This window comes from Poecile atricapillus, chromosome 2 (genome assembly GCF_030490865.1).
Source record: "Poecile atricapillus isolate bPoeAtr1 chromosome 2, bPoeAtr1.hap1, whole genome shotgun sequence".
In the NCBI taxonomy this organism is placed as follows: domain Eukaryota; kingdom Metazoa; phylum Chordata; class Aves; order Passeriformes; family Paridae; genus Poecile; species Poecile atricapillus.
The window spans coordinates 13,750,243-13,772,834 of record NC_081250.1 but is presented as its reverse complement, the minus strand read 5'-3'; the positions used below and the strand labels follow the sequence as shown (position 1 = coordinate 13,772,834).

At 37.3% G+C, this 22,592-nt stretch overlaps 1 protein-coding gene across 15 annotated transcripts in view; it reads right to left on the bottom strand.

Annotated features, from left to right (window-relative positions):
- The window catches only part of PARD3 (par-3 family cell polarity regulator), a 446,575-nt gene that overhangs the window by 232,772 nt on the left and 191,211 nt on the right, over positions 1–22,592 (bottom strand). For 11 of the 15 annotated variants that reach the window (XM_058830950.1, XM_058830956.1, XM_058830954.1 and 8 more), the window contains exon 5: positions 18,557–18,688. The exons of the other annotated variants lie outside the window; for them this stretch is intronic. In XM_058830950.1, coding sequence (XP_058686933.1) covers positions 18,557–18,688 — 132 coding nt within the window. The remainder of the gene's footprint in view (positions 1–18,556; positions 18,689–22,592) is intronic. 15 annotated transcript variants of the gene reach the window in all.

Genomic DNA, 22,592 nt, shown 5'->3' with positions numbered 1-22,592 from the left:
TCTTGTAAATGTGTACTCTAAACAGTGGAAGAGTAAGTTAAAAACAAAGTGATGAAATTTGCGAGTGAAATACAACTTAGGTTTAAAACAATCTTTCAAAACACAATTAGTTTTTTATATTTCACTGATGGACTGAGAAACTTGGTGACTGAAACACGAATAAATGGAAAATAATTCTGAGAAATGCAACCTAGCCTAAGCTTCAAAGGGAAGAATCTTGGAAAAAGTAGCACCTCTCAAAAACAAAAACAAACCACAAAAAACCCCAGGAAAAATAACCATACATTAAATTATTCATCTGTGATAATACTGAGGTATATTTAATAGATCTGGTTTTAACTGCAGCATGAAATAATTTTGCATCAAATTTAGCTCAAGAAGTAATTTCAAATAGCAATTCCCTTTAGTCTTTTGCCCTCTTGGGGTAGCATGGATGAATATTAATGTAATAAGTACTTCTTTATACTGTAGATGAATAAAACAAAAGAAACAGTATAAAATCAAATATTAATGAAGAAAATTAGTCAAAAAGCATAAGTAGCAGTGAAAACAGCAGATTACTGGAAAGATTACATTACTCCACTGTCTTATTAACCAGCTCCACAACAACACTGGTGAAAGCAAACACAGAGTGGGCCAATGATGCAATATATAAGCAGCCAACCCACAGTCCCATTATATGGAAAAGTACTATATTTTATTCATTTTCAACTAATTCCTGGTCTGCCTGATCTACACATAGCACAGAGTTTGAAATGCCTGAAGTGGAGCAGACAATTGCATTTCCACTTTTAAGTCTCTGGACATGACTAGAAAATATTTCTCTTTATGGTGGAAAAACCATGTAGGAAGAAAGCATCTAGAAACCCAGCAAATTTCTGGAGAGCAAAGTGTGCAACCTGTGGATGTGGAGGGGAACAGAGATACCAATGCTCATCCACCATTTGCCTGGCCATACAAGAAGGACAGACAGAAAGGGGAGCTCTGCCGACTTGTAGCAAGGATGAAGGAACATCTCTCCAGCTTTATGAGACAAAAACTACATCCTCCCACTCACCACAGAGCACTATGAACATCAGACAGAGCGAGGCACAGATGCACACACAAGAACCATCCATCCAGTGGTGTATATGCTGCAGCAAACAGAGTTAAACACGGCAAAGTTGGAGGCTTTTTGTCTGCACAGTTCAGGTAATCTAAATAGTAGTTGAGTACTAGAGAGTTTCCTGTCAAAATGAGGTAGTAAAGAAGAACAAAGGATGCATTTATAAACCTGCTTGTCCCTATTAGAAAATCCTATAAGAAATACACAAATACTGAGATGTTATATTCTGATACAGGTAAATAAGAAGGATTAAATGCTGGATGGGGAAGACGATATCAGAACTTCCATGTGGTAAAAATCCATGTAGCTGGAAGAATGAAGGTAAAATGAGGCTAAATACCAGGAAGAAATCCTTAATGGAGTGATATATCAGATTTCGAAAGTCTCCCAAGGGAAGAAGCAGAATCCCCACTGCTCAACACATGTAAAAGCAGCATGGACAAAGAACTACAAGATAGGCTACAGGGAATAACTCAATACATAGCAAGAGGATGGCTCAGATGACCTAATAATATAACAGGATTTAAAATGAGTAGATAATTCTATTATCATTAACCACATTCAAAGTAGTACAAGCTAAAACACTGTTGCTATGGCAATCAATCCTTATGCATCGTTGCAGAAAATGACTGAGATACAAGGGATGGAAATGGATTGAACCAGCCTTTCCTATTCTCAATTAATTCAACGTACCAGTCAGCTGGGAAACTACCTAAGACGAAAGTTTACATCGAGCTTCCCACAAGCCTTTTAAAATATACAGTAAAGTACAGCTGAGTGTCTGGCATTCAAACATAGGTTAACCTTAGATTTACACAGTTAGTTAAAATTCAAGGTAAGAGCATGGCTCCAGTTCAGAGGGGATACTGCTGAAAACAGATGGATTGCTCTCATCATTGCATTTGGAATACTTAATACTACTTGAATTCTCTCAGCCCAAAGTAAACTGACACTATGGAAAGACCAATGCATGCATGGTTTTGCTCTCCTGGTATTACAGCTCCATCTCATGAGAATGAGACAACTTGTTTTCCACGTAAAAGGCAAGAAAAAAAGACAGCAGAGGTGACTGGCACTTTCTAACAGACCATAGTATGGAAAGCATCCTGATTCTTACTCTCACTTTATACTCACAAATGAAAACACACAAATTTTTAAGAGTCAAGCCACAGGATAACAAATAATCAGCAGTCTCTTGATTACATATTATCAACTCTAAATCAACTCCATGTTTTTTACAGAGAAGTAAAAACTGCTCATCTCACAGTACACTGGGAAATGGATACTTGTTTTCTCCCTCAGTTTTTCTCTTTCCTTACAGTAACAGAATATTTGTCAGGAAATCGGGAATTCAAACTTGGCAGTAATAAAACACTTAGAGCACGGGAAAATTTTGGAATTCAAATTTGGAAAAGTGTAATTTTAATAATTTCTGGTACCATTCAAATACAGTTTAAATCTCTACTAGCAAATGTGGAAAATATCACTACGTAGTTTAATTAAAAATAAGCACTAGCAGTCCTCTTCCCCTAAAAAAACAAACAACAAAAAAAACCCCAAAAAACAGAACCCACAAAAATAACAAAAAAAAAATGTTTACAGCAAGACACAACTATAATTGAGTAGGAATGAAAGCTCAAATACCACCATGTCCTTCCAGTTTTGTAACATAGTAAAAGGTGGTTACAGTGTTTTTAGTAAAAGCTAGAGGTGTACACAGACAGAAGGTATCTAATTCTGCTCCTTGAAAATTCACAGCAACACTTCCTTTCAAAAAACAGTTTCTTGAGTGAACAAAGTATTACTTTTTTTGGTCTTTTGATAATCTAGAGTATTACTAATAATGCAAAGCAGCCCACACAAAGAGAGGGGGCACTATAGATTATAGGAGCCATGTATTCAAAAAGGAACATGTTTTTACCTGCTAGTGCTGGTATTTTAATGTAATCCTTACGCAGTGTTTTGTGCAGCACTACACAAAATATACATTAGAAACCAAGCTGGGGAAAGATCAAAAGGGAAGCAAGTCCATATTCTGGTTTGAAAATCAACTAAAGAGCAAGCAAGTACACCAGGAGGTAAATACAAACTCTGAAATACTCAGTTACAAATATTTGAAAGAAGCTGAGAAGAAACGATCATGTTCACTAAATTTGACCATAAGGAATGTATTATATTTTAAGTGAGAAGCAAAATACGTAAGTCAAGAAAAAGATCAGAGCAACAGTGGAATTTTCAGTACTCACAAACGCATACAGAAGCAAAATATTTGATAGATAAGCTATACAGTTACCCTTCTACATTAAAAAATTATTTGCACAATGTAATTTTTTGTAAAAAAATTATCAGGGATAAGCAGAGAAAATTACTTAAGTACTATCAGAACATTCTTGAAATGCTAGAACATGCCTGAATTTGTGAGACATTTATTCAATTGATGAAGATACATCATTTTTATTGAAAACAGCCTGTAACATACTGCATGCATATTTTGTTTCTATTTTAATGTATTTCATTAGTATTTTTCTTGGAATTTAAACAAAAAACTTCCCGCTTGTGTGAGCTTCAAGTCATTAGTGCGAGAACTTCAGCCAATGTTTCATGAGAAAATTACTGAATTATGTCTGTTTATGATTATAACGCAGATTTCTCAAGAAAATTATTCCCTCCTGGGCATTAAAAACTAAATGAGTATGAAAGACTAGAATGTGTTGAATGTGATCAAGCTAGCTTTTCCCGCCAAAATGCTTAAATTTAATCCAAAAGTAATTTTTTAAAACTTAAACAAAGTCTAATAAGTTATTTCACTTCCAAAATGACGTGCATTTACTAGGAGACTCAATATAAAGAGATCATTTAAAAAAATCTAAATATGAAGGCCAAGAATTTTATTATGCAACTGCTGTAAATAATTTCTTTTTTTAATATAAGTTCATGGATGACTCAAAAAGAGCATGTGTGAGAAAGAGAAAGCAATCCCAGTGCAACTGAGAAATTAAACTGAAAAATTAAAGTGAGGAGCCAAAAAACAGACACACAGATGGTAAAAACTGGCAAAAATTAAACGTAAAAATCATGCTCTTAAGTACCAACAGATGCAGTGACTTTAAAATATTACTCCTTGAGGATACACAAAGACAATAATCCCAGATTGTGATTCCTGGGCCAGTCTACTGCTGTGCTACAGCCCCAGAGTACACTGTACTATATGGAGAAAAAAATGATGTGTAAGGGACGGCGATATCTGCTCTGCCAGTCTACTAACACAGAAAGGAAGCAAGTTAAACCATCCCACACTGTGAAATTAATGTCTTCAGGGCGGGGGGGAAAAATTAACTTTGTCACTGAGATTAGAGAGGTGACTTGCAGAATCCATTTACAGATTTATAGTAGTATAGAACTGAGCATGAACTGGTTATTTGAGCATTTCTGAAACATTCCTTCTTGAAATGATATTCAAGCTTCTTGCTCCAGATGCAAGGAGGACTGTGCTTCCCAGAGTCCATGTTGTTAAACACTGCCACACTCATAGCTTTGCTGACCCCCAATATTATTTAGGGTTTCCTAGATTTTAATCACCACAATTACGTAAAAGCCATCCCAGTTAAGACTATTGGTATAAAAACAGGGAAAGAAAAGTAATCCGGGATTTGAAAATCCAGAAATTGATGTGCAGCACGCATATGCTTGAAGTTCAGCCTTTCCAGAAAGATCTTCTTAGAATCTAAACTTGAATAATTACTATTATTACTTTAAAAACACATGATGTAAGACTGATTTTCCAGATTATTAAATGAATTCAGTTTATGCTGGTCTGTGTGACTGAACAGACCCAGCATCTTATGCCATCACTGTCAATTCAGGCTAGCTGTAGACATAACTATAAAGTCCACTGCTTTTTGCGAGGCTAAGAAACAGAGTCAAATTTAAAAAAAAAACACATTATATTTATTTACTACCTCTTTCAGTATGCAGAAATTTACACTGGGCACTTTCTTATCTGAAACAATTACTGATGCTATCAAGGTAAGCACAAGCTATAAGGAAAATAACTGGAAACTCAGAAACATGAATGTTTTAAAAAAAAATTACATGAAAAAGCTTTGTTTGAAAGTTTTAGAAGTTATATACGGACACACGTGAACATACAGATGGTCATATATGTATATATGTGCATGTCATCAATGACAACACTTTAAAGTAGCGTTCCTAAAAATGAGCAGTTAACAAATTGCTCTGTATTTCTAGTATACAAACAAGTATGGACTTGCACTTCATTTAACTCCAATGTTTATGTTGATGAGCAGTAACAAAGCTGAACTATAAAAATGAACGGGAAGATTCGCTGTGTTCTAACTGGCAAACAAGGATAGCATCACAAATCAAATGAACTTTATCTTTTGTAGAGTCTCCTGGCTGGGATGACCCAGTGAGGTACCACTTCTCAGCAGAACACCCAGCTAGAACGAGCCCCAGCAGCTGCTGTGTGCTCTGCTGAAACAGCCCCAGGGGCAGTTTCGGAGTGACTCCCACCACCCAAAACAGTCTCAGCTGCGCTCAGCAGATGCAAGCACTGCTCTGGTTTCACCCAAGGTTTCTGAGGTTTGGCTTTGGGGGAAGACAAGTCAAAGCGTGCCTGACACCAACATGCTCAAACCCCCAGGGGCCACCATGGGAGGGCACAACTCTTCAACTCTGCCTCCTTTTATTTTACGTGCACAAAGTATCTCAAACATGAGAAGCCATAAAATTAAACAATCGTTAAGGAGCTGTTGCAATGGTGTAGGTGGATATGTGGTTTTACATTGATTCTAATGTATCAACTTTTATTTTTCCTACATATTTCCCAGCCTACATCCCAGTATTTTCTGCTGTCCTCTGACACACCAGTATGGAGCTGAAGTGCCTCCTACCCAATCTTCAGTTTTTCAGTAAGACTGACATCTGTTAATTTAGAGAAAAAAATTGTCAGAGTCCTTGAGCTACATTAATTTCACCTACCCATAATGCTATAATACATGCTATCCTACTGAAATATAATACTATGTCTTGTGCATGGAGAACAGTTTTAAAGACCTTCAAGTCACCAGAAAAATCCATCAGTTCTGATGAGAGGATGAGCTAAAAGAGTTTTCATAAAGAGAAAGCTATTTAGAGTGGCAAAGTGTAACTACAAGGAAGAACTACTGATGGGCTTGCTTTATGAAGTCTGTGCTTTGTTGTAACAATTATTGCCTAGAAAACCAGATAAATAAAAATGGCATGATGGAATACTCAATGCAACTTTCAATAATTTTAAAGAGAGATGCTCACAGATAAGCCCACTTTCTTTTGGGACATTTAATTTAGTCTGGGCTTTGGATAAATGAGTGGAAATTATAAGCAATCATGAGTTCCTACACATTAGGAAACTGAAGATTTCTTAAGACAAATGAGGATATCACAAAAGTAAGAGGAAATTAAGCTTTGAAACAGTGACTGAACACTGGCTTCTTGCCTAGTATTTTGAAGAAATAATAGGAGAACCAGAGGTTTTGATCATACTGGGTACCTCACTCCTCCCTCATGTGTTTATTCCATAGTCTCTAAAAATGCCTGCAGTACACAAACCAAAGAGTCATTTTTTTCCCCTCTCTTTAGAAATAATTTTATATGTATACTGCCCTGATTTTTAAACTCTGAAAACAAGTAGTATTTTCAATGGCAAATGAAAATAATAGCCAACAAATTTTTCTCAAATTCATAAATAGTCAACTCTTGGCTGGAAAAAGCATAGAAAATTTCAATCCAAATGAAGTTGAAGTAACCACATGCAGATGGCATGAAAGTAATACCTTAAAATGGAATCTGGGCAACAATACTTATTCTTAAAATAGCATATTCAAGAGATCAAAATGAAAGGTAGTTTGTGGTTTTTTTAAGTAAAATCTTTACAGCAGTTTATTACAGAAACTCTTTTTGTTCATCCAATTGATTGCTTCCTCATGGAAACACTAGTTGTGCTGTATTTGCTTTAATTCTGGGTATTCTGAGTATGGAACCTCCCTCATCCTGAGTAATTGCATCAGTTACATATTGGTAACGTATTGGTGTTCCTTCTTTGGCACAGAGATCCAGCAAAAAACCTCTCCAGTGCCACAAGGAAGCTGGTAGGTCTTCTGAAAAGATCTTTAATTCTTTATTAAATTAGATCAAATAAAAGTATTTACGAAAAAGATAGGCATTTTTGCTTTTTCTGTCTTGTATGTGACATATGTAGAAGTAAATAAGTTCTTTGTACACCCCTGTTTCCTAACTAGTTTAGTCCCTGCATGTCCCTTCCCTGGCCCTGGACAGGAAGCTGACCATTTCATATGCAACTCCAAGTAGTTTCAAGAACAATTTAGAATGGACTTATTTTCAAATCAGGCATTGAAGGAACTGGTGGAGCTGGTCTTCATTTCTCACCCAGTTATATTGTGGAAATAAATTAAAATCTTATGGTATCTCACATCAACTAGGTCACATTACGTAATTCCATTCACTCAGTTGCTGCAGTCTCTAAATCTTGCTGTGTCGCTTCATGAGAATCATGACATTTCTCAAAGTATCCTATAAATTACAGTAACCACTTAATCCAGCCGGAGAGTACTACATCCAATAATGAAATGCTCATACTTAAGCAATAAAATCAAGATTAAATTTAAAACCCAAAATAAAACAAAAACCCAGACAAATTACTTCCACATAACTCAATTATTAACTCTAAGTTACACGGTATCATTCCCATTTACAGCAAAGTGCAACCATGTCATTAAAATGACCTGTCCACACATGATTTTAAAGAGTAAGCACCTTTCCTATTTCCATCAATGGGAGATAAATTATCACTTCCACAACAGAAAGGACTTGGCCCTTTTCTAAAAGCTCCTTCCTCACAACTAGTGACAGAAAAATTCATTGAAAGAAAAAAATGAAAATCATCCTGCTATTATTCAATAAATTAAATAAAGATATGTTTCCCATTCATACAAAATCTGTCTTTTTCCCTTGCCTAAATTAACCACTTTGTCTTTATTTTTGTTCTGCTTGGAGTTACGTGACTTGCAGCTCTCAGCAGTGATTTACCCAAACTTTTTTACCTCCCCTAAAAACTATAATGAGAAGCCAAGAGCTCTCATATCTATGTTCCAGTCCAGAAAAATTTATTTTAGTGTAGGAAGTGTTTTTATTTTATGTAGGAAGGACTAAAACTTCCACTACAAATCAATAGTATAAATATTACTTTAAAACAAGTAATACAAGCCATTTAGAAGAAAATTTGTATCAGGAAGAAAATCAGAGTACTAAAAAAAACAAAGAAAAAGGCACCTGCTTTTCCATTTAACGTCAAGAAAATTCTACAGTGTGAAATAGGTCAACTAAAAACTAAATCAATGTGTAGCATAATCTAAGACCAGCCTGGCTTCTAATGCAGGTTTATAAAACCTTGGTTTGACAACAAAACCAAGTAAATTATCTGCCTTAGATTTTCTTATAATTTGAAAGTAACAAGAAGATATTTTTTTACTTTGAGGGTGACAGAGCACTGGAAAAGGCTGCCCAGAGGGTTTGTGGAGTCTCCTTCTCCAGAGGTATTCAATACCTGCCTGGATATGATCATGTGCAGCCTGCTTTAGGTGAACCTGCTTTAGCAGGTGGTTGGACTACATGATCTACAGAGGTCTCTTCCAAGCCAAATCACACTGTGATTCTTTGAAAAATCAACAGCAACAAAACCAACCAAAAAACAAAACACAAAACCAAAAAAAAAACCCAAAAACAAAACACCACCCCCACCCCCAAAAATGAACAACAAACGAAAACAAAAAACACCACAACATAAGAAAAACACAGCATCTGGGACAACCTTCTAATTTTGAATGGTGTCTTTCTAATAGAACATAGAAAAAAACAGCATTGAGACTGCACAGAATAAAACAGAAAAGGGATTTAGGGAATGGAGCTTAGAGATGGCACCTCTTTCCTTCCAAGGAATTGGCTCCTGTCCCATTGCAACTTGTATTACAAACCATTAAGCAGGTACATAGGAAGAAGAGAAAGGTGGAGCAGAGAAAAAAGGAATGCAAAATGAAAGGGGAAAAAAGGTAAAATATCAGTATCATGTACTACCAGTACCACCTTCTGCAACAAAAATGCATAATTTCTTTTTAAGCCTTGAAGACACAAGCAATCACATATTTACACTTTGGTTAAAAGCTAGAATGCAGAACGAGCATAATGTGAATTTTAAATTAAGAATACTTTACCAAGAAGGGCAAGGGAGAATCCTCTAAAGACACAATTAACAGAATTACTTTAATACACTTAAAAGTTTTAACCTTTGTGGTCTTTGAAGCGAACAGTGGAACTGCATCCATTTCAGGTTTGCACGAAGGGCTGTACTACCCTGAAAAGTTTTACAGCGCCGTAAACTAATGAAATAAATTATCTTAATTTGGTTAGATCTATTTTCATTAACTCTATTACCCAGCGAGGGAATGAGGACAAATTTTAATTTTACTAATGTATTTCAGTTCTGCATTACTTTGGCACTCTGTAATTGTGGCTCCTGCTCAGTGCTGCTTCCTCGGCCATACCAGGGCCACCTCTCCCCCCTCTCTCCAGGCAGGGAGGGCTGTGTAGGGGGAGAGCTGCGACCATCACCACCCCAAGCTGGGCTCAACAGGGCTGACTCCTGCCACATTCCCATTGGGACTACTGAAGACACAGCACTGAAGCACCACCAAGCACATTATGAAAACAGAGAGCATTTTTGTTATAAACAAGTAGTGGGGATTCATTATATACACCTGGAGTAGAAAGAAAACATATGAGAAGACAAACCTTTTTCACAGCATGAAGAAAGAAAACAATGAAGGAAAAAAAACACCGGACGCATCCTTTGACAAAATGCTTTTCCAGGGTCATTAATGGATTTTCAGATGTCATTGCTGCCATGGACAGAGAGAAGCCCAAAAAGAATCAGATAATATTGTTCACAAAATATTTAGAGAACAGTCAAAAAAACTAAGAGTAGTAATTAACTGAAAGCTTCCTACTGCATCTCTCTGCAATTTTAGAGAATATTATTTATACTGCTGGTATGGTAAGTTCATTACCATAAATTACCATAACAACAGGATTATTTAAATAGCTTGGCCCAAAAGGGCAGAAAAATAGCAGTCTATGGTTACTAGCCAGTCAGAAAATGCCTTTCATGTGTGACAACACTTTCCAAGAAGTTTCTGCAAAACAGAGAGGGTCTCATAGCAGACAGTAGCAGAGACAAAGCTGTGACATCTTGCTCCATTCAGTGCTTGTCAGGCTGCACCTGCAGAACTGTGTCGAGTTCTGGCTGCCATAGCCCGTGAAAGACAAGGATGCACTGGAAAAGATTCAGAGGGGGCCCATGAAGATGATTAAAGGGTTGGTGAGCATTCACTGTGAAGAGGGACTCAGGAAGTCTTTTCTCCCTGGAGAAGGCTCAGGGGGACCTCATCACATTATTTGAGTATTTAAATAGTAGCTACAGAGAGGACAGAGGCTCTTCACAAGGAGAAGACAAGGGGCTACAGGTTCAAGTTGCTTCAAGCAAGATTTCATCTTAATACAAGGAAGATTTGTTGGTGGTGTTTTTTTGGCTTGGTTTAGATTTGGTTTTTAGGAGATCTTGTTATAATCAGAACAATCCATCACCAGAAGTACCTCCCTAAGAACATGATACAGTCCCCATCACTGGAGGTGGTCAAGACAGGACTGGACAGGGTACCAGGTAGTCTCACCTAGTCTCTCCTTCCCACAAAAGGCTGGATGAGATGACCTGGTGTATTCCAACATGGACTATTGATTCTTTTTATTTCAATCCATCATCTGCCTGCTTATTCTTAAGCATCTTTGAGAGTGTTTGAGTGTGAGGATACACACACCTGAACATGTTGCATGTCTAGTTCTATAATAATTAAAAAACATGAGTATTTTTGTAAAATTGCCATTTCTGGCTTTCATTTGGCTTTTTTTTATTTTTTTTTTTTTAATGTGGACACATATGGAGTTACATTCTGTCTCTGAATTCGTATCTACACAGCAGCTTATAACTGAAAGTAGACTGTAGCCCCCAACTGTCTCACCTATTTAATACACAGTATGAAATGACATATTATTTTTGAAAGGAGAACAAGATAGATGCCAGCATGAAACAGTGTTTATAAAAGCATCACCAATACAGCTGTCCCCAAGCAATAAAGCTGTTTATTCCAACCTCCTACCTCATATAAACTGAAATCCTCAGCACTGAAAAACAACTTCAAATCTGTTCATGACTCCAAGACAAATAAGAAGAGTCTTCTCTCTCCAAAATATACAATTACGATCATGTCCAGAAATATCCATTTTCTATGAAAGTGCACAGACTTATAAATTCCACATTAATATTTTCTTACGACTAATACATTCTGCCTTGGTTGTATCTTGAAATTTGATTCTATCTCTGTACATACTGATGCATTCGGCATAAAAAGAAGTATTTCTCTTCAAGGCTTCTTTGTTTCTGTGGTTATACACAAACATTCAAAGAATATTCAACAAACATCTGTATTAACATACTCATGTCTAAGGTTTATGCAGGAAAACACAGATATATTGAGTTCAGGAGACACAAAAATTCGTCTATGGGTGTAGGAATACAAAAAATTCAGAAAAAGATCAAGATAGGACTTAAAAACCAAATTTATCTTAAATATGGAAATCACAATTAGATTTAGAAATCTGGATCTGAATCAAGTCAGATCTATACCTAGAATAGACCTATGATTCTGATTCTCACCACAGAAAAACATGGTGAAAATTTTAACCTTAAAAGCAGACACCGTAAATACAGAGAGCTTACATGCCCACCATAAGAGCTTCTTTCCCCTTCCCTGCCTCTTTTCAAGCATTCTGACAAGTAACAGAACCAACTCCAGCAATTCCCAGGTCGAGACGTGTTTGTGGGAGCTGGGCCCATCACCAGCTGCTGGAAGCAGCTCAGCACTTCCAGCCTGGATCCATACTCCAGTGGTAAACAACAGGAGTTTGGGTCGTTTTTGTAAGTGTTCACATTACAATCACTGAAATACAGGTTTGTAAGTACTCACATTATAATCACTGAAATACAGGTTTCTCATTTTGGAGCTCACTATGCACACTGGTTTTTTCCTATCTAATAAAAGAAACAGGGGAGAACACTGAAACAAATCTAGAGAATAATTACTTGTCGTCCCATACAGATCAGTGATACCCCAATACCACAACAGTCTTATGGGAAGTCAAATTCTATTAGAAATTGCATAAAAATTCTGACCATATTATATATACAAAATATTCCATGGGGTGATTAGACAAAGAAAAAAGGAGAAAAAAATAAGGAAAACATTATTACATGTGTATTTAGTAACAGCTCCAAGATGTCAGGATGCTCATCTGGCAGCCAGACAGGGCATTTGGCTGCCTCAAAACACTGCCCTTACCAAGTTATAATTGTCCCTGTTCATGCTGAGTGGAGGCTGAGAAGCCAGCACTTGATAGCTTACATTTCATCTGAGCATTTGAGCTCAGAAATAGTTCAAATCTTGCCAATATAAAGAAATAAAGGGAGCAGTCAATACCTAATTACCTGTAGCAGCACCAGCTAAGAGAAAATATTCTTTGGCCAAAACAAGCTTTTCACCATCTTCACAGCACAAAATCCAGAAGAAACAACTGCTGTAGCAGTCAGGGTGTTGGCAGCCATATCAGAGGGAAGCCAGTGTGATCACAGGACCAAGAACCCTTCTCAAGTAGTAAAAAATCTTTATTTCCAAGTGGATATGGGGAGACTTTGAACTCTTGCAGGGGCACTTTGAGGTCTTCCAACCAACTCTTTGATTAACTGTAAATCCTCCACCAGTACACTGGTCACTTCTACCTGCCCCTGGTTACAACTATGCCCAATTGCTCAATGTTACATAATGTGCCAAGCCAGAAACAAGCTAACACAAGACATTTGGTTACATTTACTCCTCCCATGATCAGCCTCAGTGTTCTTACCTAGTTTCTCAAATGCTGGGCAATCTCATGTTTCCACACACACATTCTCTTCTTTTCATGTGGGACCTCCACTGACGACCCCCCAAAAAGAGAGGTCTCTGCATTATGCCTAGAGCTCTGAACACATGCATTTCTCTATTTTAGTGACAGATATCCTTTATAGGGAGTTTGATATGCTTTAAAACCATCTTTGTATTTTATACTGTATATGCTGCCAGGGTTCTATGTTCATTAAGGTTGTTATGACATGAGACAGATTATGAAGTGCATGGTCCTTGGAGAGAGGAAAGCAATAGACTCTACCCTGACATTTTACGCGGAATGGATAATCTAATTCCGTTACAGAATGGATTCCCCTAACTGAAGCCTAGCTATTCCTTTTTCCAAATCTTAAAGCTCAACTCCTTATAATTACAATAATTTTTACTGCAGTTTCAACCTCTACATGTGAGGAGTTTGAGGTAAGAGCCTCAACCCAAGCCTCCCCCCTCTTCAGGCCATGAAACAGAATTCACAGACCCTTCCACTGCAGTGACAGTCACAATAAAAGATAAAACTTAGGGGGAAAAAAAAGTCAAAATACACCTGTCAGATAAGGAGAATAACAGAAGAGGTACACTAGTGAAAACAAAATATATACATTAGCTATAACTCTATAAAACATTTAAAAATAAACACAATAAATGAGCAGTATTGCTGCCTTTTTTCGTGAGGCATGAATCAGAAACAGGTTGATTGGTGTTACATGAAAATTTGACAAATCCACATGAAATTAGTGGTTTAAATTCACCAACCTGCCTCTGAAGCTTTATTTCTTTTTTCAGCTGACAGTGCTGAAATGCATTAATTTATAGTATCCAAATGTTTGAAGAGAGCATATTCAATGATATTAAAAGCAGGCCTTATTTTGCTGAAAATACAAGCTGAAGGCAGGTACTCTACAGCTGGAGATACAAGACCCATCTGCTGCTTCCATGTCTGATGCTGCTGCAACCAGAGAAACCAGAGAAACAGTACCAGATTACTATGGACAGATGTCATGAACAAAAATAACTTAGGGAAGCGTTCCATGCAGCACAGCTCTGCTTAAGAAGACAGCAGGACTAACCAGCTCCTCTTGCCATTTCAGAATGCATTTGAGTTGCTCCAGTCTCTGGCTTTTGCTGGACCAGAAAGCTACGGGCACTTTGGAATCAGACATGTTTTTCAGTAGTAACTATGAAATTTTACTCCATCTCCTACCTTGTTTTCATGCACCAATAAATACAGATATACACCAAATACATAAATGTATAAATACATATATAGAGGGCAAGAGAGAGAATTATAGTTAAGTAAACTATACTAAACTCATTGTATTTGCAAATCTGATCAACTGCTTCATACTCAAATGAGGTTGTTCTATGATTTCCTCTCCTGCTGTCCTCTCACCCATTCCCAACCAGCTGAGCAAGGAATATCCTGTTTCATTCAAGGTGTCTTGTTTGCTGTCAGTTCCAATATTTGGCTTATAAAACAAAAATGACCACCTGAGAGAAAGTTTCTGTGTACCTTAACTTAAGGAGTTGGTGAAAACTTTAACTCTTTCACGCATTCCCTTTCATGTCTCCCTGGTATGAAACAGCATGAGGCCAGATTTGATCAGGGCCCAAGCAAGTCTTGAGATGAACTGAGGGAAGAAAGAGTTCTCAAATAAAAGGGACATTACCACATACATGAATAAATTTCAGAGAAAATAAGATTTTTCAACTATTCTTTAAAGCATGGTTTCTGTGGGAAAAAGGAAGGTGTTGTGGAGGGCAAGGTGAAGAATAAAAACCAACTTTTTCTTTTTTAAAGATAGGTGAGAATCAAATTAAAGATTGCACTTTTTTTTCCTAGTAAATCTGTGAAAATCTGTAAAAAATAATTAATTGAGTGAAAGAATAAAAAATACAATCATAGAATCACAGAACAGTCTGAGTTGGAACTGACCTTAAAGATCACCTATAGCTCCAGCCCCTCTGCCATGGGCAGGGGCACCTTTCACTTGACCAGGTTGCTCAGAGCCCCATCCAACCTGGCCCTGATGGGATGGGGCATCCACAACTTCTTAGAGCAAATAGTTTCAGCACCTCACTGCCCTCCTAGTGAAACATTTCTTCCTTATATCTAATCTAAGCCTATTCTCTGTCAGTTTAAAGCCATTCCCCCTTGTCCTATCACTATGTGCTCTTGTAAAAAGTTCCTTAAAAATCCTTATCTTTCTAAATGTATTCTGAAACTGATTTTGCATTTTTGGCTCCATAGTGGTGAAATGATTCTTTTGTAGAGAGTTTCATAGAACTTATCTCATGGGCTTGAGAAATACCAGAAGCTACTGAGAAATACATGGATCATTTGCCCTGTGGACAACCAGAGGGCTCTGGAACTAACTGAGAGCAATTGCTAGGCAGATATAGCTAACCAGCACATCCAACCAGAAGACCTTAAAGTACTCACAAACCAGACAATCTTTTCCATTTATTTGATATATCACTCTAATTTACTAGAGCCCAAGTAAAACTCAACAGATATGAGCAAAAGTAATTACTGCCAGAAATTTTAACGGGCTTCATACATTCCTCCATTTTTAGGTGCTAAAGCCCAGACAAGTTTACAGAACTACTTCTCTAACACCTACTTGAACATATCTAATTCTATGCCCTTATTAATCTCTGCTGCCTGCTATAATGGTTTATAATGGTTTCCTAGAAACAATGTCTCTCGTTTCATCTTCAGCATGAGTTGTGATGCTACAGAATTCCAGTTTGCTCTCTTGTGCTGTTTAAAGGAAATGAGGTCCACACAAAAATAATTGTACTTCTTCAGCACATCAGACTTTCAAAATGTAATTCCAGTGAATGTTCATTTCTGCTAGAAGGTGACAAAGATCACCCTGGAATTCTTTCTTGTGTTATATTCAAAAGAAAGAGATGAGGACAGCTTTGAGAGAAGTAATTTGAGTTCAGACAGAAGAGCCTTCATCCAACAAAAAGTTTCTGGAATCTGCAAGATAAACCCAATGTTTTCTACTACCTTCTCTGAAGAGCCATAAAGGCAGGTTAGATCAGGACTATTAATACCCCTGGTATCTGTAATGGGCTCAGCCCTAGAGGTTTCTTGGCCCTGTTGCTGCCTTGCCGTTGGTGCCAGACGTGCTGTCTGTGACTCTTCATGCACGTCCTGGCGGGGACTCCAGCCCTCCACAGCTCTGCTGAGCACACAGGAATACGACTGGAAGTTGCTAAATTAATTGATTATGCCAGATTGCAACCTCGCTGCTTGAGCTTCCCCTTCTCAGAAGTGACAGTTTAACCAGTGGGAAACAACATCCCACAGAGGATACTGAAGAAGATATTAAAAATGCCAAAAGGTGTGGAAGAATATCTCTGTCTGCAGCTACTCCATCCCCTACCAGGCCCTTCCTTTCTTCCCTACAGTGCATCCCACTCTCCCAACAGACTTTCTCCTCCAGTATGTATCCTGCTAAACAGGTTTCAATCTAATTAATTATCCTGCTGATATGAAACTGCAAAAGGATCCTGATCTTTCAGGTACATGCAGAATCATTTAACATATTCAAAGAATAAAGCCTCTCCCTCTATAAAAAAAAAACAAAACACCACTACAAACAAACAGAAACAAAAAGCAGAGAACTTGCTCTAAAGAAACATCATACTTACAATTTCAAACTGCAAACAGTTAACTCTGGTAACAAATATGTTTCCAGTCTACCACTAGTGGCAAATTATTTACCTAATTGGTGAACAAATTGAACAAGTTAAGCTGTTCAGAGACTAAAATCAACACAAAGCTTAATATGAAACATCATATATTAAAATTTCATGTACCCGACATTTTACAAGATGATCACTATTAAGATTTCTAATCCAACTTCTTTTGCTGAGACAACAGTTTCATTAACTGCCTTAGTGCAAATCTAATGATGCATGGAAATACGCCTCAACATCAAACGAGCAGAACCAACACAGGAGCTGCCTTCAAATCTGGGCACTGCCTTTCCCCTTCAACACAGGCTGATACAGAGACAGCAGCTCTCTTCACCCAACCTAACACTCTATCATCTTGGAGGAAAACAGCAATGGAAGGAACACTGGCATTAAATGTGCAGAGGAAAGAATAAAAAGACTAAAGACAGATTTTTTCTCATAGAACATAGAATATAATTAATTTGCAGATAATTACAAGCCATAAAAGTAGTTAATAACTCACAATTGGGAGAAGGTTTTTGGTTTTTTTTCTGCTCTGTGATATCATTTAAACTCCTTTTAAACTAAAAATGGGCTTGAATAAAGAATGTTTGGAGTATGCTATGATTTGCCAATGCCAAACTTCAAATATCAGTAAGGGATTTGGGGGTAAAGGAGATAAATCCCAGGATACCAGCACAATGCTGAATTATAAACTTTCCCCTCCATTCACACAGCACAGTGTAATAAAGCCTGGGCTGTGTCAAATGGCAAATTTCATTTTAAAGCTCTTCTGTATAAAGCAAATTCTGGGTTCATGTCCTATTGCTGTAAAATAGAAAATTTGTACATTTTCGTCCAATGCAAAAATTCAGATTTTCATGGCACATAGCATAAAGATGAAAAACGCAGTACCCTACATATGAGCTTGCTGCTGTATTTCCAATTTCCATATTAAAGATGCATTTTCTGTATACATCTGAAGACACTTCTTTGAAAATTTCAGGCATATACAAAGACATGAAGTGATTTCTAGGTAATTTGAATTTCAGACCTTTAAACCTCCATGAATACCAACTTATCAATAAATTAAGAAATAAATAGATTAAAAACAACCACAAATTGGAACTGCTAAGTATCTCCAAAAAGCCTAAGATAAAAAGCATTATAAATATACACTAAACAAATACAATACTGTCTTAAGATTTATAATTAATGTTTTACGGTGTTAAAAATAACAAGTATTTAAAAGTGCAGTGCCAAAACTGACCCACATTTGGCTATCATGTAGCATTATTACTGGATTTCAATGGTAGAGTGCTTATTTATCCAAATAATACTAATTAAAATACCCTTGTTGGTATCAGTTGTGAAGAACAGCAGCACTCCACATACTATAGGAATGTGTTTATGAACCCAGAAATTAAATTATTTTCAGGTGTCCATTTCAGTCTCAATGCAGGGTTTTTTTTGATGCAGGAGGAATCCCATACAAATTTATTCAGCATACTGCTGGTGCTTCTATCATGCTTAGGGAGCCTGTGTCAGGTAAGAATACACTTCTTTGTAATAGCTTGGAGTAGCATAAAGATTAGACTGATAAAGTAATATATATATATATATACATATATATTACCTGTTCTTGCCTCTCCAGCCACTTGTCCACCATGGGATGACTGGCACTTAACGATGAACGAGCATTGTCTCTCTGAAACTGGTTAGACCAGCTACTAGAATCTCGTGGTAGGCTTCTGTAGTTTTCATCTTTCTAGTTTAAAAGAAACAAAAAAGTGTCTTATAAAAAACAACCAGTCCTTGCACATTAACAATGCAGCTGGTTATTAAACGATTACAAAAGGCAGACTGGACCCAAGGACTGGACCCACGCACAGCGCGACTGCTCCGCCGCTCAAGGGCAAGAGCTCCCCTTCCTTAATGCCAGGGATGCCCAAAGAAAGTCCTGGTGGAGTTGTAGATCTTCCACCCACTCATGCTTCCCTTCCTCTTTTTCCAACCTCAGACCTCTATTGCACAGATTCCCAAGTACATACTCAACAAGGCTTTCAGGGCATCATGCTCCTCACTTCATTCTCACTGAGAGCAAATGTACCAAATAAGCCCATCCAGTGGCCACTATGTAATTTTCCCAAGTCTCTGTATGTAATCAGTTTTACAATCAAAGCAGTCTATCTTCTCCAGGTACTGTCCTTTAGAATTAATTTTAGAGTTCAAAACTTGAATTTATTATTTCACATAATAATGCTCTGCCTGGCTTGCCTGAGGGTATACAAACACAGTCACATTTGTAGAACAGCAGCAGATGGAGGTTGTGCTGACAGGGATACACTGATCCTACTGAGACTGATAATTTTTCTCTTTCTTTTTAATTGATGAATTTGTCTGCACGTCTTTCCTACAAGCTCTACAAATTCTTCAGCTTCTAAAGGTTATTAGTCCTTACCCAGTCTGATCACTAAAAACCAGCCTAAGCATAGAGGCAGATTCTTAATGATGGGAGTTACCTTCAGCCTAAAATCAGTGTTACTGATAGCTTACATAGCTTATCCTTCCAACTGAAATAATACATGGAGCTAAAATTCTACTTAGCTTTTCAAAAGAGAATTATAAATATACGATAATATCTATAAGTATGCTTCCTTCAGAAGCAGAGTATTTTTTTCCAGTCATTGTTTGTCTATCTTCATGCCAAATCAGATAATTTTGAGAGCGTACCTATTTTTAAAACAGGATTGTAGTCCTACATATTTTGCAATATTACTGCTTTTAGGAATCTCAAAAACCTCTAAAATAATAAACAAACACCAGTGCACATTTGCAGCTAAGTTATTATTTTCTTTATTTATAGCACATAGCAGATTTTTGACCCCCTCTTAAATCAATACTTCATTCCATCAGCATGAATATTTCCTTTCCCTGTTTGCCATACTGATATTTCTTTGTCCTGGAACAATATTAGTCCAATATTCTAGATGCAGCGTCAATTCCCTTACAGTTGTGCTTCACAACTTTATTTCTTGGAAATATATGAGAGGCTTTGCTTAGAAATTCAGGTCTTAGTGTAACCATGCAATGCAGCAGTTTTCAAAAGCTTTCTGTGCAAGACCAGTCTTTTCCCAGACATATTAAACTTAACCTTTCTTAATTGATAATAACTTATTTTCTTGAAAGACACTGTAGTATAAAACAGTCTTCCTTTTCAAGACATTAAAGCTTCATTTCATCCAGCACAAGATAACCTTGTAAAAGTATTTTTGCACAGGTAACCAGCAAAACAAATAACCATCATAAATTACTTTACTCTGCACAAATGAACAAAAACTTTGTGTTTTTCAGCAACTAAAACCAAGCCAGTAATCCAGTGCTGGTTAACCACACAGCAAACTAAAAACTTGCTCAGTGCTTTGCTTAGAAAGGGGAAGTCAGCTTTGTACAGCAAATGCCATAAAAGCCAGGGAATGGTACAAATTGATTTTTTTTTCCTGTTGCTTCTCTTATTCATTTCTTCTCTTCAGGTGACAGGGGTGGCACAGTTCGTATAAGCCAAAAGAACAATTTCTCTTGTTCAAAGTGGTGGGCAGGTATAACAACAAATTCAGAAACTGACAAAGAAATAATGAAAAATTATTTTATGCACAAAACCACCCATACAGTTGGTGCATGTGTTATTGTCACCTAACAATAACCCAGTACCTGACAGACCATCACCTAGTCTGAATGAACAGAAATTTCTTCCTATGAAACATGTTTTCTGTATTTCTGTACTTTATAGATAATTCCATTTTTTATTGATTCCCATTTACAACGTTCAACAGAAACTTTTTAAAAATATATTTTTATTTATAAAACACAAAGACCTCTCTCCACACAGCATCCATTGTGCCTGCACAGGAGTGTTTTGCAAGAGCAGGAGAGAAGGAAAGATGTTCATGAAGGGATGTGCTGTTCTTAAATCACTCAGTCACCAGGTCTCAGAATCAAAATGAACAGTCACATTGCACAAAGTTTACATTGGAAATTTGTGCTGCAAAAAGTCTCAAGTATCACAGCACTCAATTTCAGGGAAATTATCTAAGCTAAGAGAGTTAAATTAGACCTCTGTTTTGTGTATCTATACTAATGTCAAGGATTTTGCCAAGAGTTTATACCTAATATTATCTGTGCTGACAGGAAGAGTACATTCATCCCACCTACCAAAATATTTCTGCTTGTAGCTCCCTTCTGTAGAGGATTACCTTTCTCCTGCTAAGACTAAAATCAGCTCATTTTATACAGAAGACATCCAAGTCTCTCAGCAATTTTTTCTGACTGCAGGAATAAAAGCTAGAATGGTAGAGAGATGTAGTTTCTGTAACTCTTTGTTTCTCAGCACTTTCACCTCTCACCTTTCTTCAGAGGTTCAAAATAGTGCTATTATCAGATTGGAATAAAATACCAGTGCTGCAATCACACACACAGTTATGTTGGTGTTAGCCAAGTAGAGAAATACTGTCAGATCCACAGACAAGCCCTCCACTCCTTTCTTTGTCACTACCTTCTGGCTAGCAGCTCTGTACCCCAGGAGTGACAGCACTGGGACAAGCACCAAGCTAGAGGAGGAGCAGCAGAATCGGCACTCAGCACTGCCACACACCATCCTTCTCACAGACACCTACACCACACAGCCTTAGGGTGCTCCTGGCTACCTGTAACCCCATACTTGCAGGGGTTTCCATTACTGCCAGAGCTAATTCAAAGACAGCTGTGCTGGCAAACTATAAAGGTATGGGTGAAAAAACATCACTGCAACTCAGACATTAGGATTTACTGAGACAGCTGTGATGCTGCTATTTAACGTATATATTGTTTGGGGATCTTTTGTGTAAAATATTCAAGTGCTAATCCAGAAAGCTGTACTTGTCTTCAGCAAGATCTAGCTTTAGAGCACGCACTCCCAACATCCAGCTGAAAAAAGTGTGTGTCACTTTTAGCTACAATACCATAAAGGGGAAAATTTCATGGTACAGAAGCCATCAGGGTCACAGAGGGAATTCCCATTTCTTCTGGAAATGAAGCTGTAAGACCTCCTGGGACCAGGGCTGACATGCATCATCAGTTACAATTAAATGCCCTAATTTTTTAAAAAGAAGTTTCTTTCCCAAACATCTTTGGGGACCATGGGCCATGTCAGCTTTATCATGTTTGAAATGGAAATTGATCAATATAATATTAAAACTGCCAAGTCATAATACCACCACTACACTTAACTGCAGCATTTTGGAGTAATTTTAATGAGGACACATAATCTAACACTTTAAAATTTAGTTCAGCATGGTGTCCCTATGGGGTTTTGCTGAAGGAGTGGGTGAAAGGGGACAGGAAAAATGAAGCAATTTTGCTATACTTTAAATTTCAGATGATTTGCAATATATAACAAGAGTCTCATCAAAGACTCCGCAGCTTGTAAGCGAAATGACGCATTAGAATGATCTGTGTACATCAATTACTAGTTGTCATTGCATAAACTCACTTGTGCTTTCAACTTGCAGTTGTACCCCTGCAAACTCCCAGCATCACAACCCACAGCATCATTTCCCACATGGTGTGGCGACAGTTCCACATCTACTAAACCATTTGCTACTTTACAAATAGTGAAGAAACTGGGGTTTTCCTTT